The 19280-nt window shown below is 47.7% G+C and overlaps 1 protein-coding gene across 1 annotated transcript; it reads left to right on the top strand.

The window, feature by feature from the left end:
• The first annotated feature begins 205 nt into the window (after window positions 1–205).
• Window positions 206–13868, top strand: SDE2 (SDE2 telomere maintenance homolog). The gene is made up of 7 exons (XM_027613657.1): window positions 206–417; window positions 7016–7133; window positions 8908–9019; window positions 9350–9519; window positions 10449–10563; window positions 12438–12921; window positions 13404–13868. The coding sequence occupies exons 1-7, from the start codon at window positions 298–300 to the stop codon at window positions 13623–13625; spliced, it is 1341 nt and encodes a 446-aa protein (XP_027469458.1). The 5' UTR covers window positions 206–297; the 3' UTR covers window positions 13626–13868.
• The last annotated feature ends 5412 nt before the right edge of the window (window positions 13869–19280 follow it).

Raw genomic sequence — 19280 nt, forward strand, 5'->3', positions numbered from 1 at the left:
TTATACTCAGTCCCCCGAGCTCCGCCCCAGCAGTGTCTCCTAGCAACGCCTCGCCCTCGCGCTCCGCCGCCTTATCGGCCTCCTCCAAGCCCTTCCTGTTCCCCTCTCCCGCTGGCGCGGCGCGGCGCGGCACGACACAGCGCGGGGGCCCGGCTCACGTGACTAGCCCCAGGGGAGGGGCGGGGCGAGCGGAAGATGTGGGGGCGGGGCGCGGAAGGCCCCGTGACGCCATCAAGGCGCGCTGGGCGAGGGGCGGTGCCTTGTCCCCGGGACCCGGAGATCCCGGAGCTAGCTGAAATGGCGGACGGCGCGCCGCAGGTGTGGGTTCGTTGTCCCGGCTTCGGCTGCGAGGCAGTGCGATGTGCCTCGGCCCGGTGCTCCGTACGAGATGTGATCCACCGACACTGCCAAGATCGGGTGAGGCTCGCGCTTCCTGGAAGGAAGGGCAACGAGGCGGACTGGGGGCAGGATTGGGTGGGGAGAGGATGGGTCGGGGGCGCGTCCGTTCCTTGGGGTTTTCAGTTTTTGAGGATGAAGGCTCCCCAGTTTTAAGGTGCTTCAGACTGAAGCTGAGGCTTTGCTTTGTTTTTGTTTTGGGGTGACGGTGGTTTCGTGTCCCCACAGGAGGGAGAAGAACCCCTCGGCTCACAGGCGCTTAGTCCCGCCCTCGGTGTGGACGAAGAGAAACCCTTGGCGTGGTTTCTTCGTATGCAAATGAGGCATTTGGCGCAGATGGCTTTTAGGGCGCATTTCCTTCCGTTTCCGTTGCATTCATCCTGTGCTTCTATGATGTGCATGTTGTCCACTGCACAGCCCTGTTGGCTCCAACGTAGAGGAGTATTTTCATGTCCAGACCGAGGCCAGAGGATGGTTGGGGAGGGCAGTGGGTTCATCTGGTCTCTGGTCCGAGCACTCACACACGTGTCCTCTGGAGGGCGTGGGTTCTCGGGGTCTGTCGTTTAGCTGTTTTCACTGATCCTCTGATGGTCACATTTGCCCGTGCATATTTTTGAAAAACTGTCGCGGATTTCTAAAGTTACATGTGTGGTTTACGGAATTATCAAGCCAGCGAGCTTCTCCCAGCAGTGAGACATTAAACCTGTTCAGTTACCCAAAGAATTTGGTGATCTCCCCAAATCTAATTTTAATTTTGGCCCTTGCTCTAGTATGTTTTTCTTTTCTTTTTTTTTATATTATACGGCCATTTAAAATCTTTAATCAAATTTCATCAATTACCAGCCATATTACATGCCATGATTAGCTTTCTATAAACAACTTTGCTTTCTGTGTACAAATCAGTGTCAATGAAATAAAAAATAAAACCATATCCTAGGCAAAGAACTTTATTAACCTTGTTTCAAACTTTATTCCCAGGCTTCTTCAGCTTAATTAGCTGCAAAGAATGAATTGTGTATAAGCAAAAAGTGAAAAGAGCTGCAGTGTCCAAGGGGCTTGGGCTTAAAAATATTAGAGATCTAGATTTTATCAGATCCGTGAACAAAATTTTAAAAAGCAGTCATAATATAAAATAGCAGCTCCCAGTAACTTCTTCAAGTTTTTTGTTCTTCAGAAGTTGACTCAATTCAGTTTGCTTCATTCTTGGAAACTTCATCAAAATTCTCCACAAGATCTTGGGACACCTGGGTGGCTTAGTCGGTTAAGCGGCTGCCTTAGCCCAGGTCATGATCCCAGGGTCCTGGGATGGAGTCCCACATCAGGCTCCTTTCCCAGCAGGGAATCTGCTTCTCCCTCTCTCTCCCTCTGCTTGTGCTCTCTCTGTCAAATAAATAAAATCTTTAAAAATAAATAAATAAATAAATAAATAAAATAGGAAAAAAAATTCTCCACAAGATCTGGAACTTCATCATCATCCTCCTCTCCGGTAGCAAGTGGTGCTTTTCCATCCACAGATTGTTTGGGCAGAGCTTCAGCCAGTCTTCTTAAACTAGTCAGACTGTCTGCACCAAGTTGGTGTAAGATACTGGGTAGCATTTCTGTCAGCTGCTTTGTCTCAGCGTGGCCTGAATGGTTTTTTTTTTTAAATTTTATTTATTTATTTGAGAGAGAGAATGGTAGAGAGAGAGCACGAGAGGGGGGAGGGTCAGAGGGAGAAGCCGACTCCCCGCCGAGCAGGGAGCCCTACGCGGGACTCGATCCCGGGACTCCAGGATCATGACCTGAGCTGAAGGCAGTCGCTCAACCGACTGAGCCACCCAGGCGCCCTCAGCGTGGCCTGAATGTTGAAAGTGTTCTCGGCAAGCTACACCTGAACTTTGGGGTTGTTAAAATGGATCACTGTTCCTTGGTTTGTGAACGTACTCACTTCTTCAATACCAGAGATATTGTTTACCCCTAACTTCTTTAAGGAGAACTGAAGTTTTTTATCATCTGCTGTAGCCATTCTATGAACCACCTTCTTCTTTTGGCGAGCAGTTCCTTTCCCACCAGTGCACACTTGTGCTTGCAGGTTGGCGAGTTTCTCCTGGTTCATGATAGTTTCTTTCATCTTGTTGGAGCACAAGCGGGACCGCGCCGGGGAATAGTGTTGGCGCTCAGGGGGTCTCGGGCGGACCAGCTGAGGTTAGGTGCACACACGGGGGGATGCAAGATGGCAGCTAGTATGTTTTTCTTTATAACCTCACTTCATCCCTGTTTCCCTAGTCTGTTTCTTCTGCTTGTTATTTATAGGCTTCACACATATTAACACTGCAGTGGAAACCGAATCTCTATTTGTACGGGTCCATGAAAAAGCAACGTGTCTTTGCAAATAATGTGGTTTTTCAGCCTCCCCATTTGTCTTTCTACACTGCAGTCCAGTCTAGAAACTGTCAGAACTGTTTTTGACCATCTGGGTGGGGAAATATCTTACAAAATAGATGGATTTTAATATGTCTGAAAATAACTCTTTATCTCTTGACAGTTGATCCAAAATGACTAGAAAAAATAGGATCTTAATTATGAGAGGATTGGAAAAAATAATTTTAAATAGGAAGGAAGAAATATAAATGGGTGGTTCTGTCAGGTGCTCAAGAAATAGGACCATAACATTTGTGAACAGAAACAAGAAACTTATAATAGGGCATTTGATGAGGTACTGGAAGAAATTAAAATAGCTCAATTTCACATCTGTGCGTTCTGAAACAAAATTATTCTGACACAGGATGAGGTCAGTGTCGGAGTCCACAGAAAAAGTAAAAATCTGCCCTGCTATTCTTCAGGCTAGGGTAACAGACACAGATAACAGCCAGCTGCAAAGTTAATAGGAAACAGTATTTCTCCCGAGGACATGGTGCAGTTGTAAAATGTCATAATGACTCCCTTGGAAGTCTGCTGCTTTCTGATTCACTAAGAAACCTTGATCCGGAAAATTATAGACTACAAGACACTTTACTGTTTGAAATTTTATCAGTGAGAATGAAGCATCCCACTCTTGCCTTGAGACTCTGAGTCACTTTGATATAGAGAAAGCACTCTAAATTTCCAGCCCAGGTGCAGAGCTTCAGATTAGGAGTTTCTGAACACAACATTCCATATTTATCTTAACTTTGTCGTTTCCAAGGAAACAGGTCTGGATCCAATCTACTTCACAGTCTCCACCTGATGTTGCCCCTTTTTACACACAGCTCTGCTTTGTTTTGAGCCTTTCAAAACACTTTCATTTAAATTTCACCTAAACTCCACCCTTGCCCCAAATCCTATAATAATTGTTTTTTGTTGGTTGTGAGACACCCAAGGATTCCTCTTGTGTGCAGCGCCCCCCCCCCTTGTTGCAGTGAGTCAATGAATTTGACTTTCGTGAACTACACATTTGTCTCTGGTGGCCTTAGGCTGATTGGGCTAAAACGAACATTACTTTGTGCTTGAAGTACTGTATAAAACGCAGATGGTCAAAGACCCTTAAATTGATTCTAAATTTCCTTTATCCTTTTTTCCTACTAGTGATTATTGATAAGAATCTTAAGTAGAAAATGCAATTTTGTTGATCAGTTGTCTTAACAAGCAATTCTGTTTGGACACGAAGTGTGGTGTATATAATAATCTTTCTGCCTTCACATTAATGTCTTTTAAGGTTGTTTAGATTTTTAGAAATACATACCCACTAGGCACAGAAAATATTGAGAGAAGCTCAAGTAGCTTTTCATTCATAAACATAAAAAAACACGAGGTACATACATACCTTATTTAATCTGTACAACTCTTAAAAGTGGACAGTATTTTACAGACAGGAATAGTCCTTCCTGTTAATCACATGACTGCATGTAGTCTGAGCTCCTTTGCTCCTCTCTCCTGCTAGCGCATTTGCCTGGGAAAACGCCAGTTACCTTAAATCCATCGATTCTGCCTGCTCTCTGGGCAGTGACACAAATCAGTCTTAGCGTAAATTCACAAACATGGACGACCTTCGTGATGCGTTGCACTTCTGCTATATATCTCTCCAGGCCAGAGTGGGCTTCCGCTGGGGTGGAGGACTGCGGAAATACTGATTGCTGCAGCCCTCCGGCAGTGGGGCAGAATCTGGGGGTGCCTCAGGAGCTTTGCTCATTTTCCCGTGTCCCCCGGATGTGTTTTCTGTACAGCATGGTGTGAAAAGACTTGGGAAGCAGTGCCAAGTTCATCGCTCTCACTCTCCTGGTGACTGTCCGACCTCTTCTCTCTTTAATAAAATCTCCAGTACTTCTCCCATCTCGAGGCCCATACTTTGTTTTCAGTGAGAAAATACAGGGAGTCAAGAGAGACCTTCTTCGTCCTCATACCAGTGCCCCTACCTCGTTGCCGTACATTCTGCCTTCTCTTCCATTACTGTGAATGAAACATCCTTATTCTACAGATGAGTTGCAGTTAGCTTCCACTTGGCACCATACCATCTCCTCTTACCTTATTTGGCGTTGGTTCTCTTTCCACTGCATTTCCCGGTGTCTTCCCTTTTTCCTGGATCATTCCTGCCAGTGCGCAGACTTGAGCCCCCATCCCTCTCAGCTGTCACCTCCTTTTCTCTAATTTTCTATATAGAAAATATCCTTGAACAGAAAACTTCTCCTTTGGAATGTACTCCAGTCAGGGTTTTGTTCCCGTCACTCCGGCAGACCACCTCCTGCCATGCGTGCCATACCCGATGGTTGGTTTCCAGTCCTCCTGTCTCTGGGCCTGTCGGCATCTGTGGGCATACTCCAACATTCACTCCTTGGCACTCTTTGCTCACTTGTCCGCACGTCCATCTCACTAGCCTCCCTTCCACTTCCTCTTGCTGCTGCCTCCTTGTCTCCCTGATCTCTGAACCTTGGAGCGGCCGCGACTGGGTCTTCTGATCTTTGTTCCAGAGCCGCCTCTCTCCTGCAGGACACTCCATCCATTCTCCAGGCGGTGAGTATTACCGGCGTGCTGATGTCTTCCAAATGGAAATCTCCAGGCCAGACCTTGTCCCCAGACTGCAGACTTGTGTCCCCACCAGGTTCCTCAGCATCTCCATGTGGCTGTAAGACCTTTCAAACCAGCACGTCCAAAATGAGACTGGAACTCTCCCCCAAACGTGCTTCTCACTCTTAACAAATGGCAACTCTGTTTCCTGTTAGTCAAGCCAAATGTTTGGACTCCTCTCTCATTGCTCTGTGGCTCTCACTGCCCACCTCCAGAGCCCTAGGGGACTTCACCCCCGTTTCTCATCCCCTTCTGTCACTACCCCCGAGACAAATGGCCTTCATTGCTCACCTAGCCGATGTCACTGATGTCTCTGCTTCTCTAGTCTTATTTCCAGTTTAACAATGAGAGTGATCCTTTAAGAATATAACTCCTCTCTCAATCTGTGCCACACGCCACAGTGGCTTTATTCAGAGTGAAACCCAAGGTTCTTAACATGGGCTTTTAAAGGCCTTCTTATCCCCTTGGCAGACGTCTTTCAGCCATGCTGGCCGGGTTGCTGTTCCATGAATACTCTGGGGTTATTCCTGCTGCCCCTCTTTCCCTCTGGAATGCTCTTCCTCCAGATAGCCATGTGGCTTGTTCTCTCCCTTTCCTTCATCCTCTGCTAAAATGACCTTTGATCAGAGAGGCTTTTCTCGACTAACTGTATGTGTTAGACAGATGACCGGCTCAGCCATCCACACACGCCATCCCCTTCAGCCTGCCCATCACCGTGGCCATCAGATAGCACTCATCTGGTCGTTCTGTCTTTCCCCGCCGGAACGTAAGCTCCATGAGGCAGGGTCTGTACTCGCTGTATTATTCACTGCGGTATCCCAACACGTGAAAGTACCTGGCAATTAGTAGGAACTTTATTAGTATTTGTTGAATGAACAGATGGGTCCCCTTGAAATGGCCGTGGGATGTGGTCTGGAACGAACGTTCATTGTGTCCACTTCGGGAAGATACCAGTTGTGCATTTTTCCTTTCTGTTGGTGTGAGTCTTCTTTCATATGTTCGTTCATCACTTGCTCTGAGAATGTTTGAAATCTACAGAGTGGGTGTGGGGGTACTTGGACTTCTGCTGTAACTCGGGGACATGGGCAGAAGAGACCAGCTGGCCTTCCACCTGCTACAGCTGATGTGGGTGTAGGCGGCCCATGCCGTTGACGCCTTCCCTCCCCCTGCTTGTCCTTATCTACAGTTTTCAGACTGTATTGTCACTTTTAAACTCGTGCCACTTGATATTACTAGTTTAAAAAAAAGTCAAGAGAAAAAGGGCCTTGCAGAGTTACTGGGTCTGAGCCCCGTGTAGTTTTCCACCTTGACTCTGACTTCCTATCAGAGAAGAAGAGAGGGATCCTGCGGTTCTTATCTTCACCCGAAAGACAAGTTCTTGTGCATATCATGATGAGGTGTTAGGAAAAAGTCATACCCTGAATAAGTCCTAGGAAGTGACTTTTTTTCTTTCGGATTTTCAGTCCAACAAATAACTAATGGAACACATGCTATGTGCTTATAACCAGAGTAATAAAAACATAATGGGCTAGACTCCTTCCTGCAGGAAACTTAAAAACCCCATTTAAACCTCATTTAAAAACCCCATACTTGTCTCTAGGATGTTCCAGTGGAATGCTTCTTTGTGAAGTGCAATGGATCCCTCGTGGACACCAGTGACGGAGTGCGGCATGGCGCTGTGTATAGTTTGGAACCCAGGCTCTGTGGTGGAAAAGGAGGTAGGACCCGCATGTTGGCTACCTCTGTGTGTCACAGCCGCAGTCTCTAGCCCTGGGCAGGCCTCTGGGGTGTGCGGGTCTTGTTCTGCCATATGGAATCCTTTATTCACTTTCCTAGTTTTGAGTATTTTTTCTTTTATTCTTTTTGAGGAATATATTGTCTGATTATAATTTATTTATTTATTTTTTAAGATTTTATTTATTTATTTATTTATTTATTTATTTATTTATTTATTTATTTATTTATTTGACACAGCGAGAGACACAGCGAGAGAGGGAACACAAGCAGGGGGAGTGGGAGACGGAGAAGCAGGCCTCCCGCCGAGCAGGGAGCCCGATGTGGGGCTTGATCCCAGGACCCTGGGATCATGACCTGAGCCGAAGGCAGATGCCCAACAACTGAGCCACCCAGGCGCCCCTGATTATAATTTCTACCCTCGCCAGCAGGATAGCTTTTAGGCGATTAGGTTCTAAAACTTTGGGGAAATTGGATGAAGAGAGACGCTCATTACAGTTAAATCCTGTTCTGCTTTTTAGCAAGATTTTGTCAGGTCATTGTAGTTCCAAGGGAGGACTAAAGTCGGCCTGTGGAGTATAGCCATTTACAGATTGGGGTAGATTCAGGTCGTTGTATGAACATATCTAAGAATAGAGAAGAGAAACTAAAAGCAAAACTGGAATATGGGCAGTTCTGGGTATTTCTCCTGATGCACTAACATGTCATCCCGAAGCTTTCTCAAAATCCACAGTGATTTGGTTTGGTTTTCAGAGAGCTGGCTGGCATCTCATTATAATCATCCTGCTGTTTGAAATCGTGTTGATAAGAATGAAGTTTATCGTATCAGCCAGGGACAACTTAAAATTGCTTTTCCTTTGAAACTCACTGCAAAATCTCACCATAACATTTTTTAAGTTATTAATCTGGGAACCTTGGGATCTGTGGCCCTGGGTAAAGCCCTCTAAAATACCCCATTGGGGGCGCCTGGGTGTCTCAGTTGAAAAAGCATCTGCTTTCAGCTCAGGTCATGATCCTGGGGTCCTGGGATCGAACCACATAGAGATCCCTGCCCAGTTGGGAGTCTGCTCTTCCCTCCCCTTCTGCCCGCCCCCCCATTCGTGCTCTCTCTCGCTTGCACTCTCTCTGTCAAATAAAATCTTAAAAAATCCCAGTGGTGCAGATAGAGTATTTCAGAAATATAAGAGGAAGGGTGAGACGCACAAGGTTGAATCAGGTTTATCAATATTTTTACCTTCGATGCCTGGGCAGAATCTTGATGTCCCTTTCTTTTAAAGAAAAAAAAATTTTTTTTGGGTAAGATTTATTTATTTATTTTAGAGAGAGAGTGTGAGCACGGAAGGGGCAAAGGGAGAAAGAAAGAGAAACTTCAGCAGACTCCTCACTGAGCATGTGGCCCGATGTGGGGACATGATCTCACGACCCTGAGCCTAAACTAAGAGTCAGATGCTTAACCAACTGAGCCACTCAGGTGCCCCAAAGAGATCATTTTTAATCTTGTGATATAATAGCAAGTTCAACAAATTTGGCATTTATCCATCCTGGAACCCTCTTTTTTTTTTTTTAAGATATTATTTATTTGAACAGCGAGAGAGGGAACACAAGCAGGGGAAGTGGGAGAGGGAGAAGATGTGGGGCTCCATCCCAGAACCCTGGGACCACGACCCAAGCCGAAGGCAGATGCTTCACCGACTGAGACACCCAGGTGCCCCCCTGGAACGCTTTTTAATGTGCTTTCTCCAAATATATTTGCCCCAGGGTTTGGATCTATGCTCCGGGCGCTTGGTGCTCAGATTGAGAAGACAACCAATCGAGAAGCTTGCCGGGACCTCAGCGGAAGGAGGCTACGAGATGTCAACCATGAGAAAGCGTAAGCTGCCCGCTGTGTTAATTTCTTTGACGATAGCAACGCACGTTGCTGGCTGTGGTGGTTGTCCACGTGCCGTGCATGTCCAGCTGTAGCCTTGGAAGACAAGTGTTCTCACTCCTTCTTGGCCGTAGCTCTTTCCGTCGTTTAATAATTCCCGTCGGGCTTGAGGGGGTCCCTCCCAGCGTGCTGGTGGTAAGCCCAGTGCGCCTCTCTGAGGGGTTCCTGGCAGGCCCGGGACAGTGTGGATTTGTCGGGGGTGGGGGCTCGTCATGTGTCAGCAGGCGTGTGCGTGATCTGTCTGGTCAGCGCCATGTCTCCCGCCCGTCCCAGAATGGCTGAGTGGGTGAGACAGCAGGCTGAGCGGGAGGCCGAGAAGGAGCAGAAGCGCCTGGAGCGGCTGCAGCGGAAGCTCGCGGAGCCCCGGCACTGCTTCGCCAGCCCTGCATACCAGCAGCAGTGCCATGACATGGCCGAGCGCCTGGAGGACTCTGTGCTCAGAGGTGAGCGTGAAGGCGCCTTGTGGAAGCCGCACTGTCTCTCCAGAGTCTTCGTGGGTCACAGACTGAGAATCGGGGGAAAGCCGTGGGACCTCTCCCCTCGATAATACCCAGAACAGGGGCGCCTGGGGGGCTCCGTCAGTTCGGCGTCCAACTCTGGATTTCGGCCCACGTCGTGATCTTGGGGTCGTGGGATTGGGCATCGTGCTCGGCAGGGAGTCGGCCTGACTCTCTCCCTCTGCTCTGCGCCCTGCGCGCACATGTGCTCTCTCTAAAATAAGTAAAATCTTTCAAAGTAATAATAGCAATAAACAGTATTGCCTCATACCCCAGAAAAGAAAGAGCACACATGAGGTATGTCGTGTACTTGACTCTGGAATTCTGGGCACCCATGGGCCCCAGGTAGGAACACTTGTGCTTCGTGGGGATACACCAAGTCCTCAGGGGTGTTGGCCTTGTTTTTATGCTTCTGGTTTTAGGTCCGGTTTCTTTTTTTTTTTCTAATGGTTTTTAATGAGAATGATTAACTTTTTTTTTTTTTAAGCATCCAAAGCATTATGCTAGGGCTCTTGTGGGTTCCGTTGAATAATAAGGAATCTTTCAATCAAAAGATTATCACGTAACACTGTACAAGCAGTGAGTAGCAGGGGATGGCCCTTCAGGTCTGGGGGCGCCGGGAGGCACCTCTCAGGCCCAGGGCTACAGATTGGCCTTTGGTGTTCTCAAACCTGGTTCCAGAGCCCGAATGCTCAGTACTTTGAACCTGTGTAAACTTGAGTCCAATCTCGTTTTAGCCATATTAAATTTTGGAATGTTAACAGACTCGAGCTTTAGACTGCAGTGTGGCTGTGTTTGCCGTCCATGCTCTTGGTAACGTCTCCAGTTATACTCACCTCTGACGGCATAACTGAGTTGGAAACATTTCTGCTTAGGTATGCAGGCTGCCTCCAGCAAGATGGTTTCGGCCGAAATCGGTGAAAGTCGGAAAAGACCCCACCAGTCAAAAACGGACCGAGGAGCCAGCGCAGGGAAAAGGAAGTGCTTTTGGTAAGTGCGCTTCATTGTCCTCCCAGGGAGGTCTGTGCAACCTGACGTTTCCTCTTGCCTGTCTGGTGTAAACACTTTTTAAAGTAAGGTTTGGTGGGAGCGTGGACGTCTCCAGGGTGCTTCAGTCCTTAGGTGTCCACGGCTGTCACACGGTGCACGCTTCTCATGGTTTCTGCCCTGCGTGCCGGGAACGGAAGCGAAGGGACAGCTTTTCCTTAGTGAAAGATCAAGTAGGAATGCCTTTATACTTGAATGACTCTTTGGTGCTGAAAGAGTTAACTTTCAGAAATTCTAGCTGGAAGCCACAGCTGTACTTTCCAGATTGTTCTGTTTTCTCTGTGGGTTTTCAGTCGTTACTGAGGTCTTGTGGCCACTGCCAGAGCTCGCTTGGCCCGCTTTTGCACTTGCAGCTGAAAAGCACGACGGCGCCTTGTCTTGTCCATTCTGCTGCTGGTGCTCCCCCTGCCCACTCGGTCCGTTGGCCACTAGCTCACTCCCCTTGGGGCAAGTTCTAGAAAATGATGTCCAGACGCATCTTGCTTCCTTGCTGGCCTCTGCTTTGGGACTAGAAAGATAATTGTTAATGAAAAATCATGTAACTGTGCAAGTCCAGTAGAGAAAGAGAATCTTGGGTGTTCTTTCTGAAATAGGAATTGAGTGTTTTTGAGAGTAAAAGATAGTGGGATTGTGCCGGCGGGGGGGGGTGGGGTTGAATCGGGCTTATTGGGATGCAATTTATAATGCACTAAAATTCATACTTGTTGGGGCACCTGGGTGGCTCAGTCGTTAAGCGTCCGCCATCGGCTCAGGTCGTGGTCCCAGGGTCCTGGGATTGAGTCCTGCATTGGGCTCCCTGCTCAGCGGGGAGCCTGCTTCTCCCGCTCGCTCTCCCTCTGCCTGCCACTCTGCTTGTGCTCTCTCTCTAGCTCTCTGTCAAATAAATAAATAGTCTTTAAAAAGAATTCATACTTCTTTATTGACCACATCTAGAGTTTTGAGAAATATAGTCATGTAACCAAGATATAGACTATTTCCGTTTCCCTAAAAATTGCCCATGTGCTCCTTTGTGGTTAATTCCCGTCCCCCTGCCCCCACCCCCGGCAAGCGCTGATGCTGGCATGGTGTTTGTTCCCATGGTCCTGTCTTTTCCAGAACATCTACAGCCCTCTGTGTCTGGAGTCACTCACTTAGCACAGTGCTTTTACAATCCATGGCTGGTATTACATGTATCAGTGGCTTGTCCTTTTTGTTGCCAAGTATCGTCGCATCTGTTTTATACGTTCTGTTGAGAGTTTGGGTAGTTTCCAGTTTGGGGCGATTATGAATAAAAATAGGATTTTCTTTTAACTGTTTTTGTTATTTTATCTACATTTGTAACCATTGAGACTTGAACAAGATAGGAAAAAAAGCTTTAGGCAAAATCAGTTTTGTTTTAAGAGATTCACAACTATTTAGGGACGCCTGGGTGGCTCAGTCATTAAGCGTCTGTCTTCGGCTCAGGTCCTGATCCCAGGGTCCTGGGATCTAGCCCCGCATCGGGCTCCCTGCTTGGCGGGGAGTCTGCTTCTCCCTCTGCTCCTCCCTCTGCTTGTGCTCTCTCTCAGATAAGTAAGTAAATTCTTAAAAACAAAAAAGACAAGAGTCACAACTGTAAAGAAGATTCCTTCTGAAACTTTGGGATGGTTGGTTTCAGGCTCACTGAATTTTTTTCCCCTCTGTTTATACTTCTGAATATCTTTCTCTGAAACTTAGCTACTGTCCATCTCAAGCGAGCAGATCCTTTGATCCTGACAGAGGCCGTTCCCTGGACAACGGTAACTCTGTCCAGCAGGGAAGCCTTGCGTGGTGTTAAGCCTTTCTGTTGCTCCCGGCAGGTTGGGCATGGAAGGGCTGGAGACGGCAGAGGAGTCCAGCTCGGAGACCTCGGATGATGACCGGGCAGGAGCTCCTAGTGCTTCAGGAATGAGCTCTCATGCCGCAGACAATGGCCTCGATGGTGTGGAGCCGGCAGCTGGGTGTTCCCGCCCCTGCCCTGGGGCGGCCATGGCCAGGGCAGCCTCTCAGTCCCCGGAGCCAGTGCCGGCCCCAGGGCCGGGCTCGGTGTGTGCTGTCTCCGCAGACGTGTGTGCCGAGTCGGGGCAGATCTCTGCTCAGGGGCATGTGGGCAGGACAGTGGCCACGGAGGAAGAGCGAGGGCCAGAGGGCGAAGAGCCCACAGAAGAGGAGGCCACGGGGACGGGACCAGCCCAGGAGCCCAAGGCGGAGGCCGATGCGGACAGAGCTGCCGAGGCTGCGCCTGGAGAGGCGGGGGGGAGCGCGCCCGCCGCCAGACTGGAGGGGAGCCCATCAGGAAACACAGTGAGTAGTTTGGGGTCCACACCCAGAGCCAGGGGAGCTCGATGGCCACAGTTCCTCAGTAAGTCCTCAGCATGAAACGTGCTTTTCCCCATTGGCTGCTGAGTGTGAAGCTTTGTTTCGTAACCAGAAGTATGGATGAGAGCAAAGCTCGCCTCAGCCCCCCAAAAAGGCCTTTGGTTTTTTCCCTTTAAACTCTGGAATGTGTATCGTTTTGCCACCAGGGGGCGTCCTTGGCCTCATAGTTTATCTGTTCTAAGCTGCAAGTTGATCACATTTTAATGCCTGAATTGGGGTGGATGGCCCTCATGAGCGCTTAACGGGTGTGGTTCACATGCCAAGCAGGGAGCCCGCTGCAGGGCTCAATCCCAGGACCCTGGGATCGTGACCTAAGCCGGAGGCAGACGCTTAACCGACTGAGCCCCCCAGGTGCCCCACATGATTGGGAGGAGTCTGTTTTTAATATTTTCCTTTTTCCCATTCAGGATACTGGTCAGCAAACTCTCGATTTGCTGGCTTTCAGCTCTGCGGCAGAGCTGGAGGCACTGGGTTTGGACAGGCTCAAGTGTGAACTCACGGCCCTGGGACTGAAATGTGGGGGCACCCTGCAAGAGCGCGCGGCCAGACTCTTCTCTGTCAGGGGCCTGGCGAGGGACTACATCGACCCGGCTCTGTTCGCCAAGCCTTTGAAGGGGAAGAAGAAATGAATGTCTTCGGAGCTGCTTCCCTAGTTCTTCACAGTCTGGCGTTTGTAACCTGCAGAATGTTGACTCCCAGCCGTTACTCCTATCAATAGTAAAGCTCACGTTTTAATAACCCAGTTCTGACCCTCCTCTTTTTTCATTATTGTATTTATAGAATTAATGGGTGAAATCATCTGGCCCTGCAGTGTTCTTCGTGGGATGGTTTTTTGGAACAGATTTAATTTAATAAATACAGGGCTATTCAGATTTTTGGTTTCATCTTGTGTCATTATGTAAGTTACACAGTTGACCCTTGAACAGCACAGGTCAGGAAAGCACGGATCCACTTACACGTGGATTTTTTTCCTATCAGTACAGTACAGTACTGTCAATATATTTTCTCTCATGATTTTAATAATGTTTTCCAATGCTCTTCATTGTTAGAGCGCAATATATAACCTGTACCACATACAGAACACGTGATGTTCATAGGAGTCCCTCCTTATTCTTTTTAACATCTGTAGGAGCCGTGGTGGTAACTGCTTTTTCATCCTGGGACTGGTGGTTTCTGTTTGCTACTTTCCCCAGTCAGTCTCACAAGGGCTTTGTCAGTTTTGTTGAGGTGATTTTCAAAGAACTAGCTTCTGGCTTTGTTAATTTTTCTCAACTTTTTCAGTTTCATTGATTTCTGCTCTTTATCGTTAACTTTCTTCTACTTAGTGTGGATTTACTTTGCTCTTTTTTCTTTAGCTCAAGATAGGTCATAGGTCATGATTTTAGCCTTTTCTAGTAGAAGTGTTTAAAGTTACACGTTTTTCTTTAAGCACTACTTGGGCTGCATCTCAATTTTTAATATGTTGTGTTTTCGTTATTCAGTTGTAAATATTTTCTATTTTCCTTGTGAATTCTTTGACCCATGGGTTGATTATCTAGAAGCATATGGCCTAATTAGCAGATGTCTGTTTTGTTCCCTAAATATCTTATTGGTACTGATTTGTACTTTAATTCCATCAAGGTTAGAGAATGTGTTTATGATTTCAGTCTTTTTAGTTTTATCGAGACTCCTAACATGACCCAGTATATGTATGGTCTGTCTTGGTGAAGTTCCACATTCACTTGAAAAGAATATGTACTCCAAAATGTTGGGTGAATTTGTTCTCTAATACCGGCTAGGTTACGTAATTAATACTATTGCTGTTCACATCTTCAGTGTCTTCGCAGATTTTTTGTGTCTTATCAGGTGTTGCGAGGTGTTAAAATCTTCTGTTACGATCGTGCAATTGTCTGTCTCTTCTATCAATTTTGCTTCATGTTTTGAGGGCCTGTTATTAGGTTATGTTATGTCCTCCTAATGAATTGACCATTTGATTGTTAAGAAATTCCCCTCTTTATCTCTGCTAATAGCTTTTATGTTCAATTCTGTTGTATCTGAGGTGAGTTAGAGCTCCTGCAGCCTTCTAATGTGTACCGTGTGCGTGATACACCACTTTCTGCCTCTGTCTTTCTACTTAAAGTGAGTGGCATTCTTGTACACAGCACATATTGGATCTTACACTTCTGTTCTGGACAGACTCCACCTTTTAATTCGTGTTTATTAATAGAAGCTATGATTACTGGCAGGGTCAGATTTAGGGTTATCATTTTACTGTTTTCTGCTTGGATTAGTTTATTTTAGAGTTTTACATTTTAATTGGTTGGCTTTTTAGCTTTCCTGTCTGCATAATTTTTTAGTGGATGCTCTAGGAGTTATGACATCTATTCTCAGTTTTTCAGTCTGCCTAGAGCTCATGTACTACTTCACATAAAATGTAGCAGTCTTGCAACTGCATAGGTCCATTTACCATCCCTGTCATTGATGGTCTTGTTTTCATACATATATATTAAACTGTATTCCTTACAAGCCCTGTAACATGTTGCAATTTCTACTTTAATCATGTATTTTATTTTATTTTTTAAAAGAGTATTTATTTATTTGTCAGAGAGTGCATGCACAAGCAGGGGGAGCGGCAGAGGGAGAAGCAGACTCCCCGCCGAGCAAGGAGCCTGATGCGGGACTGGATCCCAGGACCCTGGGATCGTGACCTGAGCCGAAGGCAGATGCTTCACCCACTGAGCTAGCCAAGCGTCCCAAACCTATATTTTAAAGAAATTAAGAGGAAGAGGGTTTCCTCGGTGCCTCTGTTAGTTGGGCGTCTGACTCTTGGTTTCTGTTCAGGTCGTGATCTCGGTCATGAGATCCGAGCCCCGAGTCAGGCTCCACTCTCAGCAGGGAGTCTGCCTGGGATTCTCTCTCCCTCTCCCTCTGGCCCTACCCTGCCCCCTGCAAAAATAAATAAATCTTAAGAGAAAGGAATAAGTTGGGATGCCTGGCAGTTGGTTAAGCATCTGCCTTCAGCTCAGGTCATGATCCCAGGGTCCTGGGATCGAGCCCTGCATCAGGCTCCCTGCTCGGCGGGAAGCCTGCTTCTCCCTCTCCCACTCCCCCTGCTTGTGTTCCCTCTCTCGCTGTGTCTCTCTCTGTCAAATAAATAATCTTTTTTTTTTTAAGATTTTATTTATTTGAGAGAGAATGAGAGCACGAGAGGGAAGAGGGTCAGAGGGAGAAGCAGACTCCGCGCCGAGCAGGGAGCCCGATGCGGGACTCGATCCGGGGACTCCAGGATCATGACCTGAGCCGAAGGCAGTTGCATAACCAACTGAGCCACCCAGGCGCCCAATAAATAAAAGCTTTTTAAAAAAGAAAAATAGGTGAAATTAATTTTAATAAAATTAACATTTATCCCAATATATTCAAAGTCTCATTTCAACAGGTAAACAATATGAGATTTTGTTGTTTTTTGTGCCAAGTCTTTGAAATCCGGTGTATGCTTTAGACTCACAACACTTCTCAGTCTGGACCAGCCACCTCTCATGCTAGATTGGACTTCGGGGCACTAGTGCATGGGTCGGGAAGGCGTCATGGGGAGCTCTCTTAATCTAAACCAGCACACACACGGCCTTGAAGAGACCTAACATGAAGACACTCGACCCCCAGAGCTCAGCACCGACCTGTCCCTGTGCCCAGAATGTTCTTTCTCCACCTGCCCACAGAGATGGCTCACTTCTCACCGCCATTTAAAACAGCAACTACCGGGCATCTGGGTGACTCGGTTAAGTGTCGGCTCAGGTCATGATCCCAGGGTCCTGGGACCGAGTCCCGCGTCGGGCTCCCTGCTCAGTGGGGAGTCTGCTCCCTCTGCCTTTGCAGCTCCCCTTGCTATTGCTCTCTCTTGCCCTCAAATAAATAAAATTGGGTGCCTGGGTGGCTCAGTGGTTAAGCGTCTGCCTTCGGCTCAGGTCATGAGCCCATGGTCCTGGGATTGAGCCCCGCATCGGGCTCCCTGCTCCGCGGGAAGCCTGCTTCTCCCTCTCCCACTCCCCCTGCTTGTGTTCCCTCTGTCACTGTCTCTCTCTGTCAAATAAGTAAAATCTTAAAAAAAAAAAAAGTATCAAATAACATCTCAAAAAAATAAAATGGCAACTACCCCTTCTCCATACACATCTTTCTTTCCTGCCTGTTCTTTCTCGTACTGCCAATTTTCATACTAGTTACTTATTAAATACCTCTCCCCCCATAGGGAATAATTTCCATCATGGCAGAGATTTCTCTCTGCTCTGTTAATGCCTTGTGCATAGAAGGTGCTCAGCAAATAACGTATTGAATGAGTGAATGAATGCACTAGTCTAGTAATATGATGCATTTTATAAGATGATAAATAGAATTCAGCACTCCTCAGTGGATCACTGGGCGTATCCCATGGGGTGTGTTTGACATGTTTGCTTGTAGGCCTGGGTGCCTTTGAAGGTTGTGGAGGAAAATGACTGGAAGCGGATAGTTTACTAGAATAGAAACTGAGGGCAGCTGAAGTGCAGGCGGGAATGGCGGTCCCATAGAAAGGGTTCTGTTTTCCTCTACCGCCTGCCACCAGAAGCACCCCTGGGCTTGGTGAGGAAGGCAGGCGCCCCCCGTTGCCAGCAGGGGGAGCTGGGCGCTAACACACGTGGGTTCCGTAACAGCACTACCCTCTGCACACAATTCTTTCCCAACCACTTGCTCTCCTGTGCGGCTGGGGGATTTGAGTATCCTTTCATATCCACAACTCCTTGATTTTTGTGCTCTAAAACATATTTTTTGGGGGTGTAGCTGTGTCTTGTACATTTTGACATAGCTATTTCTGCCTGGTCCCCTCACTTCATGTCAGTGGGAAATGTCTGCCCTGATGTGATATTCCAGCTCACTCCTGCCCGTGTGGCCCCCAAGCACCCTGTGCCTTTTGTGCGCTTAGTGCTTGCCGTCACCCCAAGCAAATGCCAGGACCTTGATTTGGGAAACAAATGTATTCAAATGAAGTATCTTTGCTATCGCTTTGTGTAGCAGAGTTCCACCTAAGATGCTATTTATACAAATAGGGTTTACCGATAAAAATGACGTTGAAAGCTTCTGGGCATAATTCTTTATATCCTTATTTTGGAAACATGATTTTTGGGAAAATGGATAGTCCCGAACCGAGTAAAGTGGGAAGGTGGGGTAGATGATGGTGCTGAGACAGAAGAATGGAATATTGTGACTCTTGTTAAGAGAGGCCAGATGTAAAAAATTGTATGCAGAGAAGCAACATCATTATGTGACAACAAGGATGATGCCGCAGGAGGAATGAGCGTGAGGCCGTACGGGTTACTGTTTTCCCAAAACGGACTATTTCCTCTCTTCCCAGTCTCCTATACTCCCTAAATAATCCATGATCAGCCTCCTCGTGTCATAATGACACATGTTAAGGCTCCTGTATGGGGATATGTCCCTGTGGTTTGGTTCCGTTTTACTCAACAGATGCCCGTGAGCGCCTGCCCCGAGCTCTGCTCTACGCGGCTGTGGGGGTGCCCTTCTTCAAGATGGGGCTCAAAGCTGGTAGCAAGAGCAGGTGTCCGCGTGCGGCTACAGCGGTTTCAGACACAGAAGGTCAATGATGGGCGTATTCATGGGGGGCGTGGGATGCAGGAGGAATGACACTGGGGAGGTGACTTGGGCCCTGGGTCTTTTTTTTTTATTTTAAAGATTTTATTTATTTATTTGACAGAGAGGGAGAGGGAACACAAGCAGGGGGAGGAACAGGCAGAAGGAGAGGGAGAAGCAGGCTCCCCGCTGAGCAGAGAGCCCAACACGGGGCTCGATCCCAGGACCTTGGGATCATTGACCTGAGCCGAAGGCAGACACTTCACCGACTGAGCCACCCAGACATCCCTGGGCCCTGGGTCTTTAAAGATACTCTCCAGCCTCTGACAAAACATGGCTCTGAAGTGAGGGGTTCTTAAGAAGCAGCCTCGCATGCCACAGCATGACCTCCTGTCCTCTGGGAGAGCCCAGGGCTGAGGGGGAAGCTTAGCTGCTGCCCTTTGCCCCCAGAGCCCCCAGCAGACACCCCCCCTGCCTCTCCAGATAAGCAAAGCTGTGCAAACACCTTATCTAATTTGCTGCTCACACAGACCCTTCAGCGTAGACACTGTGTCCACCCCTGTGTTACAGACAGAACACCGAGGCTTCCAGATACTAAATACCCAGCCCCAGGTGCGCAGCTCAGGGAGGGCAGAGCTGGGGCTGAAGCTGAGGACCTCTGGCTGGGAGCCTGTTCTCTTCCAGCACCT

Source organism: Zalophus californianus, chromosome 10, assembly GCF_009762305.2.
Source record: "Zalophus californianus isolate mZalCal1 chromosome 10, mZalCal1.pri.v2, whole genome shotgun sequence".
In the NCBI taxonomy this organism is placed as follows: Eukaryota; Metazoa; Chordata; class Mammalia; order Carnivora; family Otariidae; genus Zalophus; species Zalophus californianus.

Excerpts from the sequence above, each read along its gene's own strand:
- SDE2 (XM_027613657.1), top strand. The coding sequence starts at position 298 with ATGGCGGACGGCGCGCCGCAGGTGTGGGTTCGTTGTCCCGGCTTCGGC. Across the intron at positions 9,520-10,448 it reads GGAGGACTCTGTGCTCAGAG|GTATGCAGGCTGCCTCCAGC; the intron begins GTGAGCGTGAAG and ends ATTTCTGCTTAG. Across the intron at positions 10,564-12,437 it reads GGGAAAAGGAAGTGCTTTTG|GTTGGGCATGGAAGGGCTGG; the intron begins GTAAGTGCGCTT and ends TGCTCCCGGCAG.